Here is an 18,961-nt window from a genome sequence, read left to right as displayed (position 1 = left end):
GTTGAATCATTTAATTTAAGATCAAATTGATAGAATATATAAATATTAAAGGGTAAAATTTGTTATTAGATCAATAAAAAAGTCCACATTAAACTTTTGTTATTGAATATATGAAAACTAACGGGGAAGTGGCTAAAAAATAAACATTTAATTTCAAAAAATTAAATAACTAAATTGAAGGAAAACAAATTGGGTGATTATTCTTATGTTTTTTTAGTGATGCAATTTAGAAATGACTTTGCGGGACGGAAAAGGGTGTAGGCAAAAAATAACCACGTGGCAAGTGGAAGTTGGAAGGCAAAAACAAGTGTGTCGTCTTTGCCATGCATTTCCAGTCTCCGCTAGCTAAGTGAGGTGGGCCATGTGAAGAGAAATGAAATCTCTTTTAACTCCAAAAGGCTTCACGGTATTGTTAATTGTTGCTTTGTTTCAAATCAAGGGCTGGCCGAGGCAAAGCACAAGAAGAAATGGTGATTCTAGTTATATATTCCCCTACAAAGGGAAAAGAAACTAAAAACAATTGAAGGTGCCCACCAGAAGAAAAAAAATGTTGTCAAATGTAGACTCAAGATTATCATTTGAATATTCCCAAAATACAGATTTGTTAAAATTCCATCTCCTATACGTACTTCAGACGACACCCTTCCTAGTACTTGCAGCGAGTCCAGGATTTTTAGCCTTGGGGCCTTTCCCAACATTCGAATCTGGAGTGGGTTTAACAATGTTAGTGTTGTAGCCACCTTTGGTAGTAATCTTGGTTCGTGCAACACTTGGAGTGTGTTTAACATTTTCAGTCTTGGGCTTGGGGCCTTTCCCAATGTTAGGAGAACTTGGTGTGCCAACGTCGGCTGGACGTTTCTTCGAAGCTGAGGAGGAGCTTGCATAATCTATCTTGTTTATGCTCCCAATCATTCTATCGTTATCTAAAACAAAGATCTCATTTGAGCTCCTTCCTGCACTAAATTGAAAACATGATGAAGAAAAGAGAAAAAAAGAATCAGATTACCAGGACTGGACAGAACAGCTCGAGGGGGTAGTACTGAACTAGCTTTTACATTTGATTTCATATCCTTCCCAATTTGCTTCTTGTTCTTCTTGATTGTTCCACCATCTGACATGATAAATGGAGAAGCTGTCTGATCAACATAATAAGAAAGCCATGCCAATGCAGAATTACCATATATATATATATCAACCTTTTGGAGTCCGGCTAGTGATATAAGCTTTTGTGATACTGGAAATTGAATTTGAAGGTGGGGAATTGATTTTATTCTCCTTTTCTGCAAAAGACACCAAATGTTCAAAATACTTGAAACAAGTAGACATAACATAACCTTATTTTACTTTTTCAAAAAAGAAAAAGTAGATGCAAGTATAACCTTGTTTGGATACAGATTCGAGAAGCCTCAAAAACAGACAGGGTTCATGGTGGTTGTTGTTGTGGGGTGGGAAATGGTCCTCTTCTTCTTCTTGAACCCTCACTTTCACCCTCACTTTCACCCTTGGATACACTTCACATAAATCAACAAAATATTCAGATTAGAAAATCTACTATTATTTTTACCATCACAGAAGCAGAAGATGAATATGATTATGCAGGGAAAGAACCCAACAACTAGGAACTTGATAAATTCACAAAACTAGCTAGAAAGCCTTGGAAAAAAAATGAAGAAAACCCAAGTGAGAAGTCCTACTTTTGTGTCTTTTTAGTTTGAAATTCGAATGGCTGTTGTCTGCCATGTCATGTTGAAATAAATATAGAGAGTAACAATAAGTACAATGGTATACGTAAGGTGGAAGGAAGCAGAGGGTTAACGGCTACCTGGTGGGAGAGGAAAGTGGTCATTTTCTTGACTTCAAAACCAAGGTCTCAGATTCTTGAGCTTACATTTGGGTTGGGGGCTCCACGTGGCTACTGTACTGACGCCTGGGTGGGTCTCTGAATTATGTCGCTTCTCACGGACGAAAGCAAGGAATAGTAATTCATTTTGGTAATGATATATATATATAGGTATGAGAAAAGATTGTTTTAAAGTATGATTCTACTTTACTACAAATCAGATTTTTTTCTCTTGATATTTTTTTTTTATTTTTAGTTGTATTTAAATTTATTGAGGAGGAAAAAAAATTGAAAATCAAAAATAAAAATTTAATATGTTATTCTCTTATTGAAAAAAAGATAGAGATAACATGAAATTAGAGTTTCATACAATCCCTTCTGATATAGGTATTAATATACTTTTATATACTATTATGAATTTATTGGTATTAGTTTATTTTTTAACTTTAAGGGTGCGTTTGGTTCGCTGTATTGGATTAGAGGTGTATTGGATTAGAGGTGTATTGGGATTAGAGGTGTATTGGATTAGAGGTGTAATAGCTAATCCACTGTTTGGTTGAATGTAATGGAATAGAGGCGTAATAGTAATCTTGTGTTTGGTTGAATGGAATAGAGGTGTAATAGCATAATAGAAAAAACTAAAATGACTAGAATACCCTTAGCATAAATTTGTTTTGGTAAATGATTTTTGTTATTGTTATTTAAATTATAACAAGATTTTTATTATCAATAATAAATAATTTAATCATATTTAAACATAATTATTATTAAATATATTTTAATTAAAATATATAATTTAATAAAATTCTTAATAATTAATATTCTTATATTAATTTACTGAAATCATAATATATGATACTGTAAAATATAAATTAACATAATTATTATTAAATATATTTTAATTAAAATATATAATTTAATAAAATTCTTAATAATTAATATTCTTATATTAATTTACTGAAATCATAATATATGATACTGTAAAATATAAATTAACATAATTATTATTAAATATATTTTAATTAAAATATATAATTTAATAAAATTCTTAATAATTAATATTCTTATATTAATTTACTGAAATCATAATATATGATACTGTAAAATATAAATTAACATAATTATTATTAAATATATTTTAATTAAACTATATAATTTAATAAAATTCTTAATAATTAATATTCTTATATTAATTTACTGAAATCATAATATATGATACTGTAAAATATAAATTAACATAATTATTATTAAATATATTTTAATTAAACTATATAATTTAATAAAATTCTTAATAATTAATATTCTTATATTAATTTACTCAAATCATAATATATGATACTGTAAAATATAAATTAACATAATTATTATTAAATATATTTTAATTAAAATATATGATTTAATAAAATTCTTAATAATCAATATTCTTATATGAATTTACTAAAATTATAATATATGATACTATAAAATATAATTTGAAATAATTATTATTAAATATATTTTAATTAAAATATATGATTTAATAAAATTCTTAATATTAAATATTCTTATATGAATTTACTAAAATCATAATATATAATACTATAAAATATAATTTAAAATAATTATTATTAAATATAATTTTTCTAAATATAATTTAACATTTTTTCTAAATATTTTGTAAAAAGAAATAAATTTAGTGGCAGCTTACTTAGTGTTAAAAGTCAAATTAAGCCGCAAAGAAGAGTAATTTGTGTTAGTGAAAATTACATTTCTCTAAGATCCTATAAACTGTGGCAGCATATACTCATTGAAACATTTATAAATTCCAACTTTAAATATGAACTTATGGAAATCAAAGGCATTTATGCAGCAAGTATATTATGGGAATCTAATATAAATTTGCTGCTTTATAGTGAGCTTGTTAATTTTGAATAACTTTAACACTTCCACACTCCTCAAAGTTTTACAAAACCTATGGCATTCCATAAACCAACAGCATCTCTCTAATGCTTCAAACAAACAACATCAAGTAACCCGTCCTGGAGCATGCGACGAACCAAAACCGTTTCCCGATCGCTTTTCTCATGAGTCATCATATTCTGGATCTGCTGTACAATCTGCCAACAAACTGAAAATTAGTACCATGGCAACAAATTCACCATAATCGATTCTTCCATTCTGTAGAAGCAGAACATAAATTGCTACAAAGTAAAGACATTAACAACATGAATGCACTAACGTCTCAATATCTGAATTGCCAACATATCAAAATTTATATAAATATAGAATATTTTGAATACAATTACGGCACAGCAATATATATATATATAAACATGATACGGATACAACAGTAAGTCTCATGATTCAATCATTCTCATTAGTCCCCTACCTAGAGGAACACAAGCAAAATCAGACTCGTTAATTTCCAAAGGAAGGCCTTATAATGGCTACTTCCTCCACAATAAATAAAAGAAATAGAAGACTATTTTCCTTCAACATGTAACTGTCATAAACTACCATTAATATATATATAAAGAAAAAATGAAAAAGAAAACAAATAATACTAAAATGTTCTACTAAAATCTGTGCAGCCCAAAAACTTTTGAGTACTGCTCCAAAAGGTTTCAGCAGAATACAGAAATTGATCAATTCTGAATAATCTGCAAACAGTAACTTGAAAGATTCCAGTGGTTCCAGGCAGTTAAATGAAGAGGCAAACATCATAAAATACTGTAGAATTAAGTCCAATCAACTTGGAACCAAACAAGCAAATGTTGAGAGGATCTGCACTGACCAAACGGATAGGAAACCTCTAGTTCCAGTCTAGATTCTTTTCTAACAACTCTAAAACAACAATACATGGAACCTGTGAGTGTTCATATCTGTGTTGACAGTGCAAGCATGTGAGATGTGCATCGAATCTCATGGATAACCAGTTCTGATGAGAGCTCCTAAATCAGATATAAACAGGTTTAACATCATTGGCACCAAAGCTTGCAGCACAAACCGGACACTTGCGGTGACGATTTTCGGTGACTTTATGCACACAAGGGTTGCAGAAGAGATGGTAGCATTTTGTAATAACAACCTGAAGAACGGAATAATCTATAAGCAAATTTGGAAATAGATGGAGAAAACAGGCCAAATAAAAAACAGTGTCCAAAACAGAATCGAACAAACCATAGCTGTATGCTATGTTACTTGAACTTGGGAGTGTGCATCAGATAGGGGCATGTGCCCAACACAAGTATGGCCAATTTTTCTAAGTTTTTCCATATACTTGGAGAATCATACCGACACCGTAATATGTTTCAGATACTGCTGTCGGACAAAGGTAATTCAAGGAAAATGAGGAAAGCAACATGGGCTACATGTTATGAAGTATTTCTTCTCTAAGTAACAGGTACAAAACCATTCTTAATGTAGTCAAATGGCACAGAAGCAAGTTTTTCCAATTGTCAGGAAATGAGAACAAGAGCTCAAACTACAACACTGAAGAGCCTAGTTGAAGAACTGCTACCTTGAAATACTAGATCATAATCAAACTTACCTCTTTTGGTCTGTGAAGACAGATACTGCACTTTAGTATTTCTCTGTACTCTCTAAGTTCTTCTTGAAGCCTTTCAATCATCGAGTTCCCTTCTGTCTTCGCTTGAAGAAGTACGACCTTTCTTCTCGCTACTTCCAATTCTTTCTCAATTCTTTTCTTTTTAAACCTAACAAATGAATGACATGCAGAAAAACATACATGAATTCACCCTATGCATTAAGAAAACAGGGAAACATAAAAGGACCAATGAATTCTATTACCTTTCTCTCTCTATTTCAATCTGCAACTCCAGTAATGCCGCTCGACTTCTCTCAATCTTGAATTGCGAGTCCTCCAGTGACTCCTTTGCTTGATGAGAGGATCTTCTCATATCTGACAATCGCTTTTGTGTATTTTCCAATGAAACTGACTTTTGAAATCTTTCTTCTCCAAGTTTCTGAACCTGGTCTGAGCAAAACCTCAGCTGAAAAAGGAATTGCTTAATACTTGAATGCCTTTAATAGTGTATTTCATATAAAATACCTAGTTCATGATCATACCTGATCCTCGATTCTTGCAGCTTTCATATTATAAAAATCAAGGGATGTGTTGGCTTGCTGAATCTCTTTCTCCATGTTATGCTTCTCCAAGAGTAGAGTGTCCTGAAGCTGTTTGGCCCTCAAACCTTCCAAAACAAGCTGAAAAGGACACCATTAAAGTAAAATCAAGTTCTAGGAGAAAATATACAATAGTGACAAAGGATCATGGAGGCTCTACAAGTAGAAGTTCTCTACATGAAGGTAAATATCAAGAAATAGAATATCGAACCTAGATGCCTGATGTCCTTTACAAGAATAGGTTATAATAAAACCGAAGGCATTAATTGCTCTTCCAGTTTCATGATTAAGTAAATTCATCTGTCTTTAAATTAAAATTACAAGATCAACATCATTTTTTATTTTTGCAAATTTCAGTAATGTTTGGGCCAATAAAACCCTCATCCTTGATATATTTGGAGGAGTTAGGCTATTCAAAAATCTCAGTGCCTGCCAAAAATAAATGAAATCTCAATAAAATTTTACATTAATGAAAATGGGCACTTAGTTATCACAAGTCCAACCAATCATATCAGATGACCAGCCAAAGAGAATACCTATGAATCTTCACACCGACAACTAACACCCAAATGGAGACCAAGAACTGAACCCAGCTTCCCAAGTTCTATCTCATGTTTAACTCAAGGGAAATGATGATTGTTAGCTTCTGTGATTGGTTACCAAGTAAAAATTTCTATTCCATGATCAAACATCTATGAGTATATGAAGCACCGTTCACCTCTAAGTACACGGCTGGCAGTGGTAGCTAGTGACAACTGGATGCTTGAGGGTTTAAAAAAGGCAGAGTTATACAAAATCAATTTAAAACTAGTTAGCATAAAGACATAGTTACAGAAAACTTATCAAGAGACCATCGTTTTATGGCAGTAAGTAGCAAAAAAGAAAAAAAAAGAAAGAAAGAAAGAAAAGGGTACAATGATGCTAGTGCATAAACTTTCAATGGATCTCTGAATATCATAAACCAAATAATTGATTACCTTGATGTTATAGTCATCTCTTTCAGTAATTTGCTGCAATAGCTACTGGTTTTGAGTTTGCATATCATCATATGCCTGTCCAATTGACTGAGGAAAACCAAACTAATGGTGTAATGAAAACATCATGAAAGTACCAAAGGCAAAGCCAAGACTAAATGACAAGAAGCTAACCTCTATTTCAGATAAGTAAGCCTCATTTTCTTCAATTTTGGCTTTTAAAGAATCAGTAAGCCTAGATTTATCCCTGAAATAACAGCATAATTAACACTTTTCACTTGCTTCTCGTAAACCCATTGTTTGATAAATGAAGGTAGCGACAACATAAATACCAGCTACACAATTTCTAATACATCTACATTCTGGTAATGAGAATTTCAACAGAATAATGTGTGGTGGAATTCTCTAGGCACATCAAATAAACATTTTACGAATAGCAGCAGGTTTGCAGAGATCTAGGCAAAATCCGCTTCCAGAAAGAAAAGGAATATTAAAATAATAAACCTGAATCAGTGACATCAAAAGGTAAGCTAATATAAAGAAAAAGAAACAAGTAAACTGTAACCTCTTAGAAGCCTCCAATTTGTGTCGCAACTCAGCAATTTCAGCTTCTGCAGCAGCCAACTTTTGCTGGGATATTGCTTCAGCTTCATTAGCTGTCTTAACACGCAATTCCAAATTATGCTCATCAAGACAGGATTTCAAACTTTGAACATGCGCCCATGCCTTTTATACGATTGAATGTACAAAAACAGGATCAGATCAAGCAAATCAGCACCAACGGAATCAACATCGTCGAAGCGCGAGGTGACGAGAAGGTCGGATTCAGAGTGAAGCACCGAGGCGAGAGTGTCGAGGACGAGACGTGCATGGTCCAAAGAGATCTCGAGGGCGTCAGCGAGGGCCGCCGAGTCAACTCGTTGAGTGGAGGAAGATACGAGCTTTTGCTTCAGAGAGGTTAGGGCCTGGAGTGGGTCAGTGAATATGAGCTTCTGGATTGGTAGGAGGCCGTGCTCGAAAGGCTCGCGTCGCGGGTGGAGAAGAGTGGTCGGACTTGGATTCGGAATCGAAACAAGGGTCAGTAAAGAAGGTCGACTGGTTGAGAAGGCAATCGAAAGAGTGGCAGAGCGAAAAAGAAAAGAAAGGAAACGGAGGGAACAAATCGGCAGCAAAGAGGCGTAATGGACTGGGAGGAAATCGGCAGAAAACAAAAGCAAAAAAATAAGGAAGGAAATCGGATGAAGGAACAGAAGAGAAACAAGGGGATGGGGGGAGGGCAAATCAGGGAGGTGATGCTCAATCGGTAGCTAATCTGGGCAAAAAGGGGGGAATAGAAATCGGTGGTTTTCACCGATTAAGAAGGTAATGGATTAGGTACGTATTACCAATACATCAAACCAAATGACGTGTTACACCCGGATTAGGTGGGGCCCACCGATTAGGGGTGTATTGGCTATGCCAATACACTAAACCAAACAAGCTGTAAATGAAATATATATTAATATATATCTAAATATATTTTAATTAGTTTTCTTAATTGTACGCGATTACATGAATTAATAGTATGTGCAAATAAGTTATTTTTATTATTTTATATTTTTAATAAATTTTATGAATAATATAAATGATAGTATGAGTTTCTCGACGATCCACTTAACACTTTTCGCAAGTTAACAATCTATAGGGAAAAGGAAAACAACAGAGTAAGCATATTGAATACTTAATAAGTTCATAGACATTAACCATTACTTACCTCAATATCAATTTAATATGATAAGCTACTAATTGACAAGTTTGCTTAAACATGACAATCACGATTCAACAAGGTGAGTTTTCAAAATATATCATATAATATAGTGATTCAAACATATAATATTTCAATCCATTTATAATGCAACACCCCTTACCCAAGTCCGAGATCGGAGCTGGGCACGAGGCATTACATGACTTAAACGTATGCATTCAATCTTTTCTGAAATGTAAAAACTAGGCCAAATTAAAACTTTCCTTTCATAGTCCGTTGATTCCTAATATGGCCTACGAGGCCTAAATCATACTTTGGAAACGGTCTGGGATTAAATCGATCGCTTATGAAAACTTTGGAAAATATCACTTGAAACAAGGCACACACCCGTGTGGTCATTATAACATGACCGTGCTAATGGCCCGTGTGACACACACGGCCTAAGCATCTAGGGACACTATCGTGTCTCATGCCTGTGTGAATTAAACTTTAAATGCGAACTAATAGGGGTTTTCACACGGCCTGACACACGCCCATGTCTATTGCCCGTGTCCCTCACACAGCCATGACACGCCCGTGTTTAAAAACCTTGACATTCTGTTTCTAACGTTAGCACCCAATTTGGGGCACACGGCCAAGGCACACGCCAATGGCCAAAAGTTGTGTCCTCCACACGGTTGAGACACACAGCCGTGTCTCTGCCCGTGTGTTTACTACCATGCATTCTGACTTGCAAATTTTACGTGTAGGGGATACAGTACGCCCGTAGGGCTGACCCCGTGTCACACACGGCCTAGACACAGGTCCGTGTGTCCATCCGTGTGGACAATATAAGGCTATCTACCAAGCTTTTGCTACCTTGAAACAAAATCTAACATCAACCAACACATCAAAGATTAACTTAATATGATTTCTCAACCAAACAACCGTAGCTAAGACTCATATACATTACATATGATCAACCATGCCAACAATTTCACATTCATGAAAGGCTAGCTTGCATTTACACAATAACTTTCAATATTAGCCATTTTCCATGGCCTAATACAAAATAACTCAAATGTTAAAGTAAGCCAACATATCTGGCCAATTAACAATGACATAAAACTCAAAAGTCAAGGTCCTATACATGCCATAATCAAAATAAAAGATCTAACTATACCAAGTGCTTTGGATGATAGCGTGACTGGCTTCTCCAACGTAGAGATGATCCACGAGCTACTATGGCGGCACTATAAGAAAATGGAAAAGGAAATAGGGTAAGCATAGAGCTTTGTAAGTTGCATGAAAATAAACAACAACTACTTATCATAAAGAAATATGCTAATAACCTTTCATAGATTATTCATGAATACCATAAGTACGCAAGTACAACTTACTCGTCACCATCCAATACAACTCATATTGCATACATTGAGCCTATGTCTCATACATTTCAATTAGGTACCTGTACCACTCATCACATGATCACGACTCTTCTCATTTCAATATAAATCATAAACCTTTTGTTGAAGCATTTGGAATGCTACCGGATACTCAATAGCCTTAACATGGGTTAAGATACCAACGCCATGTCCCAGACATGGTCTTACACTGGCTTTCATATATTGAGGCCGATGCCATGTCCCAGACAGGTTTTACACTGGCTCTCATCTATAGGTGTCGATGCCATGTCCCAGACAGGTCTTACACTGATAAACCACAAGCTGACGCCATGTCTCAGACAGGTCTTACACTAGCTTGTATATCGCGAGGCCGATGCATGTAGTAAACATGTCTTAAACTGGCTTAAATATCTCGAGGCCGATGCATGTCCTAGACATGTCTTACACTGGCTCTCATACTATGGCTGATGCATGTCCCAGACATGTCTTACACTAGCACACAAATGACCCAAGTGTCATGGCATGAATATCCGAAGATTCCTAAGGCTCAACCGAGAGTTCTACTACTTCAATTCTCATCATGCTTAGTCATTTCCACAGTCATATAATTTATGCTATAAAAATTCATACATTCATACATGATAAAAATATAGTTGTGTTATTAACATACAACTTACATTAGATTACAAAATGTAAGCGGCTAGACGATTTACTCAACTTGCTTGGCCTTACCCCATCCAAGTCCAGTTTTCGTCTTTCTTGATCTAAAATAATAAAAATTCACTCATTTAACCTCTAAATAAATTTAAGCAATCATAAGTTCACATTTTTTGGCAAAATGACCATTTTGCCCTTAGACTTTCACAAAATGACCATTTTACCCCTAGGCTAAAAAATCGATTTTTATTGCATTTCTTTAAATCTTAAGCCTAACCGAACCCTTTTTACTCTTATAGTGACCCAAAGTTCCCATTGTTTCACAACATTACTATCCATTTTACAAACTTTACAAAATGGTCCCTTTTAGGGTTTTCAAGAAAAGTTCTTTCACAAAAGTTGTTCACTATACCACTAAGATTCATTTTCTTCCATAAAAACTCAGCAAACATCATAAATCCTTTCATGGAAAAACCCTAGACTATTAACCATTTTGCAAAATGGTCCTCTCATTAGCTAGCTCATGCTACAAGGGTTCCAAAAGTACAAAAATTATAAAAAATAACCTTCAAATTGACTTACTTGCAAAAGGATAACTTTGCTAAAATTTTAAAGCTCCAAGAACCCTTATTTTGCTGAGAATTTTAGTGAAGAAGAAGGGGTGAAAGGGATGATATCATTCTTTTTTCTATTTTATTTCTTTTTAGTCAATTTAGCCACAAAATCTTCACCTAACATTGACTTTTCTATCCCTTTGTCTCCTATGGCCGACCATGCCTCTTTAAAGGGTCTAATTACCCTTTAAAGACCTTCAATTTAAGTTCTCTAGATATTTTACACCCTTAGCTATCAAAATAGGACTTTTGCACTTTATGCGATTTAGTCCTTTTTCGCAATTAAGCTCACAAAGGCTAAAATTACTTCACCAAAATTTTCATGCACTAATATAAACATGCTATAACTCCAAAATAATAAAATACTAATATAAACATGCTATAACTCTAAAATAATAATAAAATTCTTTCTTCGACTTTAGATTGGTGGTCTTGAAACCACTGTTCCGACTAAGCCCAAAATCAGGTTGTTACATATAATCAACATTTCAGTGTCATTCACATAATCAATCAACATTTAATCAATTTAATAACAAATTCATACCATTTCATCTATTTATCAACAATACATCCAATTTTAATTTAATGACAATCATTATTTCGATTCATTGTTCGAATTTTGAATAGAATTTATAGATTCGTCACATTTCCATATCGGCCCTTCAGGCTTGTATATCTATTCGCATAATCTTTCACATGTTATTAATATTCATATATTGTAAATCGGTTTTGTATTACCAAGTCACATTATTAATCCAATTTGTATATCATTTATCAAATATCACATTTTATACCACTATTAACCTGACTCGGACTCAAACGAATACGCAGATCTAATCAATACATCAATTTGACACTCAGTGCCTCATTGAACAATTTCGAAGTAAATAAGTTACGCCTTGCACTCATTGGTATAACTAAAGTACAAATGTGCCCAGCACTCACCGACCTGTGGTTGACGTAACCGTATTTGATCTATCATATGACATGTCAATTATATTTGACTCTACTCGAATAGTTAATAGGATAATAACCATTCAAATTTCAATTATAGTCAAATCACCATTTATCATATTCAATTCATTAATCAAATACTCATTTAATTCATATAATAGCATGAATCATCTTAATTTCAAACCAATTTCACACTCATTTAATTCATATAATAACATGAATCATCTTAATTTCAAACCAATTTCACAGTTTCACTAAGTTACACAGTTTTTAATTTTATTCAATTTAATCCTCTATCTAAAAAACTAGTTAAATCCATACCAATATGATTCAATCAATCATAATCAGCCACCAATTCATCTAATATCTCAAATTACAATTCATTACATTCAATTTATTAGTTCTTTACAATTTAGTCCATATTTCACCTTTTGTACCAAATTGTAAACATTTCAAACTACTACTAAACATACACAAAATCAAATATACAACAATTTAAATACAATCACACCATATGAAATTACCATGTTAAATTAGCAAACAAGTTGAACTTTAAGGACTATTTAATAATTTTATCTTTTCCTCGATTATTTTCGATTTAGTCCAATTTCTTATCTATATAATAATTCAGTTCAATTCAATTTATCAATTCAAAACATTTTATATTATACTATTTTATGTATATATCAATTCAAATTCATTTTATGAATTCCCCTAAATTTTTTCATTTTTTTCAATTTAGTCCCTAAAACCGAAATTGCTATAACTTTCAATTTTGAGCTTCGATTTCAAAATCAATCTCAATTACATCCTTCCAAGACCTTCTACTCTTTGTAATTACAAAAATTTCATACCAATTTAGAATTATTTACATTTTATTCATATGTTCAACACTAACAATTTTCACTTTACAAATTAGTCCTTTTCATATCCAAGCTTAAAATCTAACAAGATAGCACCAATTTCATCAAGTATTCAACAATGAAAACTTTTGAAAACTTTATCAGTTCTGTAAAATAGTACCCGGATCAGTTAAATCAAGCTCCCGATATCTCAAAAATATAAAAATTACAAGAAACAAACTTGAAATTGCTTACCAATTGAAAGGCTAAAGCTTAAAACCTCAAACCCTTGTTTTTCTCTTCAAGGTTCGACTAAGGTGATAAAAAGATGATAAAGATCATGGATATTAACATCTTTTCTTTTCTTTTAACTTTTATTCTATGTGTAACCTTTAATAAATCCTAATTAATTTAATTAATCATTAGTTAACTATACTAAACATGATTAATATAACTTAGTGGATTCCTGCATCGCATTCTACCCTTCATCCAAAAACATAGGTCCAATTACTAAATTGGTCCCTTTGCAATTTAACAATTTTTAGTGATTAAATTTTTACAACTTTTATGATTTAGTTATTGTGTCTTAATTAATTATTCAATTAACAAAATTTTGAGACTAATCTTTAATTAAACTTTATAACAGCTTTTACAATTTGATCCTTCTGTCATCCAATGTAGGGGCGTTCAGTCGGTTAACTGAACAGAACTAGCATTAATTGAATTAATCGAACTTTTTAGACCCTTAACTGTTAACTGAACCAAAATTTTTTCAAAAAAATAACTAAACCGAAATATTTTTGTTAATTCGACCGGTTAACAGAATTAACTGAAATTTGCCAACACCATTTCCATGATCAAAGTTGAAAAGGAAAAGACTAAAAATAAATTCTAAGATCTGAATCAACAAAGCCCTAGCAAACCACAATGACATGAAAATAAGTCAGAAAACTAAAAAATATAGCTCCATTTTTTTTGAAAGAATAATCTGGGACTTTTTATAAGAATTGGGCATCAACTAACTGTATGTACAGAGCTATTAAGAAAACAACAACCTAAAATAGAATTCAATAAATCAAACTAGAATAAACTACTCTTCCTAACCCAAAATAAAAACATCCTAAAGCCCAACTAGACCCCAATTCGGTATCCCTAATGCCCAGCTTTTAAAAGAGATGAGTCTTTTCTTCTTCCACAAAAGCTCTATCACCCAGATACAATCCCCAATACTCCTCTATTTTATTTACCCATTTTCTGATCAAACATACTAAAAAAAAGGATGAAGACAAAAACCAATTTTAATTCATTGATGAAAATGATAACAAAAAAGATTTTACAACCAGAAATGTAACCAAAAAAAATTAAAATAGAAAGGGGTTGATGAAAAAAAGTTGTCTTGTTACCAAATAAAAATGAAACAGAACATTGCACTATTTACCTGGTGGACGCTGAATGGTGGTGACTGGTGAGGGTGTCGGGCTGTCGGCACTAGAATGTTTGGGATTCTGGGAGATTTAAATTAGGGATTTTGGGTGAGGGTGGCGGTGAGTTAGTTTTAGTTTTTAAGAATTTTAATTTTTATTAATTAGTTATGTAATATAAATTAATTTGATAATTAAATTAATTATTTAGATTGGATTGGGTTATAAATTTTTATTCGAATTGGGTTGGGTTTATAAATTTTTATCTGGATTGGGGGTGGCTGGGCCTGGGTGGGAAGTGGGCTATTTATTTTGGTTAATTACCCGATTTTGAATCCAATTAACCGATAACCGAACTTCCAAAAAAGTTATTAACAGACCTCCAACCAAATTAGATCGGTTAACTGACTGATTAACCAAATTAGATCGGTTCAGTCGGTTAATTTGGTTTTAACCGAAATTTGAACACCCCTAATCCCATGTATCCTTCTTCGTTAATGGATTCTAATCACCCTTCCCTTCCTTAAAGGCTAGCCGACGTGCATATGATACACCACTAGTTTATACGGTTTCTTTGAACGCCCTTGGCATTCCTTAGTGGTGGATCCTTATCCACAATCCTTGGTTAAATCATTTCTCATTCGCCTGTACATTAGGCAACACTGGTGCGTCAACTTCTATGACTAATTTCAGCTAGATTAACATCCTTATGCCCTATTGATTTATGCAACTACTATTCCCGCAGTCCTTTCTCGTTTCCATTACATTTCCATTCATTGGCGGATTCCGTCGGCCTGCTACTCAATTGTTGCAAGTTCATACTTCTATTTTCCTTTCAACCCTTTTTATTGCGGGTTATCCTACAATTTCTATTCTTATTTCCCACCCATGTTTATTGCCCCGGTGGACTCTCTATGCTGTCATAGTTAACCTATAGTCTTACTTGTTAGATTCAATGTCTAATGTATTGGTTCCCATAGTCGAACTAGGGTCTTACCTCTATAATCTTCATGTTTACTAGATGATGTTTAGCGTCCCATCAAACTATTCCATGTTTAATGTCTCGTCAAACTATTTATGATATCGTAACGTCTTTCAGCTATGGTCTTACTTAATATAACCTCATGTTTACTATCTCGGTGGAATATTAAAGGATTCCATAACGTCTTTCAACTATGGTTTTAGTCATGTTTACCATGATGCCATAGCGTTTTTCAGATATGGTATTACTCAATTACATTATAATGTCATAGTGCCTTTCAAATATGGTCTTACTCATGCTTATCATGACGCCATAACATCTTTCAGCTATGGTTTTACTCATTTTAGGCTTATAGCCTTTGAGTAGTCTTATGGTCTAGCCATGATCTCTATTTTCCCATTTCATTCCATCCATTCCTCTAGTTCACCATCTTATACCTTGATGCTCGAACACCGCAGTGTCCCCTCCACAAGTCTCGGAGTTTTACTTATCACGAGTGCATACAACAACACTGTATGATAGTATCTAACATAATCAACCATTTTTCCCAGATCCTAACTTCTTCTAATTCCTTTGGTAATTACCCTACCTGTCATACATGCCCAACTAGAATGGCGGATAGTAAATAACTTAAGCAATCAGGCAACATACTTTAGTAGTTCAGGGTTTGAGTATAGAAATTCATTTGATGCTTCTCCCCTAGTTCGCTTAACTTTCCCAAACGTCAAAGCTTTCATCCTCTTAGCAGCTAAGCAAGACAACCAATTCATGCGTTAAACTCGGCAAATCCCAATTTAAACTCAATTTTCTAGAAACATACCTAGCCCTAAAAATGGTTTTGAAAACTCTATGTTTATAAATCAATTCATGTTGTTCTAAAATGTTCTCAATTAAATCATTTGACTGTTAAAAAGAATTGACTATGATATCCTGTCAATTATAAATTGCCACGTGTCATCCAGTGATGTTATTATCCAGAAAAACCTAAAAAATAGTTAAAATATTAAAAAACTACAAAACTATAAAAATTAAAAATATATATAATTGAATTTAAAAATTTTAAAATATATTAGAATTTAAAAAACTATAAAAAATTAAAAAATCTTAGAAATTGTATAATATTGTAAAAAATCGTAGAATTATTAAAAATTATAAAAGATTGTTAAAAAATAGTAATAATTGTTGTATCTTAAAATAATGTATACCTTCACTAATCACATTTAAAATATTAAAAGTTGATGTAAACTTTTATTTAGTTAAACAAACAATCAATTTTTTTTATAAAAATTGTATTTTAAAAATATTTTAATAAAAATTAAATCAATTTTTATATTTTAAAATACATCAATTTTTAGTATTTTCTCAATGTTACTTGCATCGTGTTTATTTAACTTGACTCCTTATTTCATATTTGGATAAGCTTCTTCATCTATCATCGTGTACATACTCTATTTTGTATCGAAGTTTTTTAGAATGGTCAAACACTTGAAAATAGTGGGCTTAGAGAAATGATAGCATATTCGGATATTTACGGACATTTGATTTATAATTGTGATAATAAATACTAAAGATTCAAAAAATATTAATATATAATTACACATTTCGATATCCACTTAGCTTTTAAATTTTTTTATTTACAAATTCAAGATATTAGTGTACAGATAAGCTAATATAATGAAAAAGTACTTAAATTATTATTTGAATTGAATTAAAATTATTTTTTTATTATTTAAGTAATTTGGAAAAAAATATCTAAATTTTAAATTTTATAAAATTTTTAAAAAATGAAGTTTCTTTATTAAAAAATAGTAAACTTTTAAATTTTTTTTTGGATGATGAGTATATTATAATATTATTGTATGACATGTGATAGCAAATAATTGATTGGATATTCTAACTGTTTTTTTTAGGGTTTTTTTACCCATATAATATAAAATAATAAAATAAAATACCAAAATGGTATTAATAGCAAAATATTGACGGAAATGGTATGGGGCAGGGTGGTGCCGCCTATGGCAGAGGCATGACCACCCTGCCGGCTGACATGAATAGCAAAAAACAGTAAAAGTAGCTGAAAAAAAGCTGAAACTGAAAAAAAAAGCTGAATTTGAAAAAAAAAAGCTGGATTGGTGGTGTGCCTGCCACAGGCGGCACCGATGGTGCCAATGGCAGAGGCAGGACCGGTCTCCTGCATGCACACCTTGTTTTTTCTGTGTTGGGACCATATATTATGGTCCCCAACTCCATTTCGGGAAGAAGAAAAGAAATAAGGAGAAGAGGAAAATAAAGAAAGAGAAGAAGAAAAGAAAGAAGGAGAAGAAGAAAAGAAAGAAGAGAAGAAGGAGGAGTCGGCTGATGAGGGAAAGAAAAATGAAAAAGAGAAGGAGAAGAAGAGGGAGGGAAGGAAGGAAGGAAAAAGAAAGTTGGCATGTCAGTTTGACCAGTGTTTTTTTTTTGTATTTTAATTTTTTTGTTTTTTTAATTTTTTTAATTGTTTTTAATTGTACATGTCAGCTGGGAAGGTGGTCACGCCTCTTCCATACGCGGCACCACCCTCCCCGTAACATTTTCGTCAATAATTTGCTATTAGTACCATTTTGGTATTTTTTAAATTATTTTATACATTTTTTTTGATGTTGAAAGAGAAAAAAACCTTAAAAATTAAAGTGGAAAATGGGATAAGGAAAGTGAAAATTAAGAGTTTTAGAATTTATAAAATCAGTCCAAATCGATCAACTTTTCCCCGTTTAGTCGTCGCTCCTAAGTCCTAAAGCTTCACGTAAAAGAAGAAAACCCTCTCTACAACTAAAACCCTCTTCCGACTTGTACTAAACCATGGCGGCCCAACCCAAGCAAGGCGGTGTTCACCTGCCCGCTAGGCGATCTGCCTCCAACTCCGACCCCAGCATCCTCACCAAGATCACTTCCTCCGCCATCGTTTCTCGTGGTAAGCAGGCAGCCTGCGATGCCGCTTTCGTCTCCAAGAAGCTCCTCCGTAGCACCGGCAAAGCCGCCTGGATCGCCGGGACAACCTTCTTGATCTTGTTTGTCCCTTTGATCATCGAAATGGACCGCGAGCAGCAGTTCAATGAGCTCGAGCTCCAGCAAGCTAGTCTCCTCGGTGCCCCGCCCACTGGACCACCCCATAAGTAATCGGGTCAGAGGTTAGAGCTTAGTTTTTTTATCCCTGTTTCAGGCCATTTCCCCCTTGGTTATTCTAGTAAAACCATTCAGTTGTAGTTTTAGATTTTTTCTTTAAAAAAAAAAGAAAAGATTATACCTCTGTTTTAAGTTTCAAATACTAGTGGAAATGTTGGTATTGGACTTGGTTTTATCAAGTTAATCCCTATGGATTTATGTGAAGTTGGACTGTGTTTGATATTGCTCTGATAAAGTAATTAAAACCTGGGAGTGTTCATTTGA

General features: G+C 33.1%; 2 protein-coding genes and 1 pseudogene across 2 annotated transcripts; 1 reads left to right on the top strand and 2 right to left on the bottom strand.

The window, feature by feature from the left end:
• Positions 1-460: 460 nt before the first annotated feature.
• Positions 461-1,987, bottom strand: LOC121203529 (uncharacterized). The gene is made up of 6 exons (XM_041074153.1): positions 1,926-1,987; positions 1,823-1,854; positions 1,380-1,511; positions 1,197-1,280; positions 1,007-1,111; positions 461-923 (listed from the first exon to the last, which is right to left on the bottom strand). Exons 1-6 carry the CDS (start codon positions 1,985-1,987, stop codon positions 631-633), a joined length of 708 nt encoding a protein of 235 aa, XP_040930087.1. The 3' UTR covers positions 461-630.
• A 1,710-nt stretch (positions 1,988-3,697) lies between these two features.
• Positions 3,698-10,256, bottom strand: LOC107952726 (E3 ubiquitin-protein ligase BRE1-like 1; annotated as a pseudogene).
• A 7,968-nt stretch (positions 10,257-18,224) lies between these two features.
• LOC121232326 (mitochondrial import receptor subunit TOM9-2) lies at positions 18,225-18,961 on the top strand. The gene has a single exon (XM_041118078.1). It carries the CDS (start codon positions 18,374-18,376, stop codon positions 18,689-18,691), a length of 318 nt encoding a protein of 105 aa, XP_040974012.1. The 5' UTR covers positions 18,225-18,373; the 3' UTR covers positions 18,692-18,961.

This window comes from Gossypium hirsutum, chromosome A07 (assembly GCF_007990345.1).
Source record: "Gossypium hirsutum isolate 1008001.06 chromosome A07, Gossypium_hirsutum_v2.1, whole genome shotgun sequence".
Classification (NCBI taxonomy): Eukaryota; Viridiplantae; Streptophyta; class Magnoliopsida; order Malvales; family Malvaceae; genus Gossypium; species Gossypium hirsutum.
Note: the sequence above shows the minus strand (reverse complement) of the source record. Positions and strands in the feature narration are given on the sequence as shown.

Bases quoted from the DNA above. Each gene is read 5' to 3' on its own strand.
- LOC121203529 (XM_041074153.1), bottom strand. From the start codon at position 1,987: ATGAATTACTATTCCTTGCTTTCGTCCGTGAGAAGCGACATAATTCAG. The intron at 1,512-1,822 runs GTAGCCGTTAAC...ATTTATGTGAAG, and splicing joins CCACTTTCCTCTCCCACCAG to TGTATCCAAGGGTGAAAGTG. The intron at 924-1,006 runs GTAATCTGATTC...TCTTTGTTTTAG, and splicing joins AGCTGTTCTGTCCAGTCCTG to ATAACGATAGAATGATTGGG.
- LOC121232326 (XM_041118078.1), top strand. From the start codon at position 18,374: ATGGCGGCCCAACCCAAGCAAGGCGGTGTTCACCTGCCCGCTAGGCGA.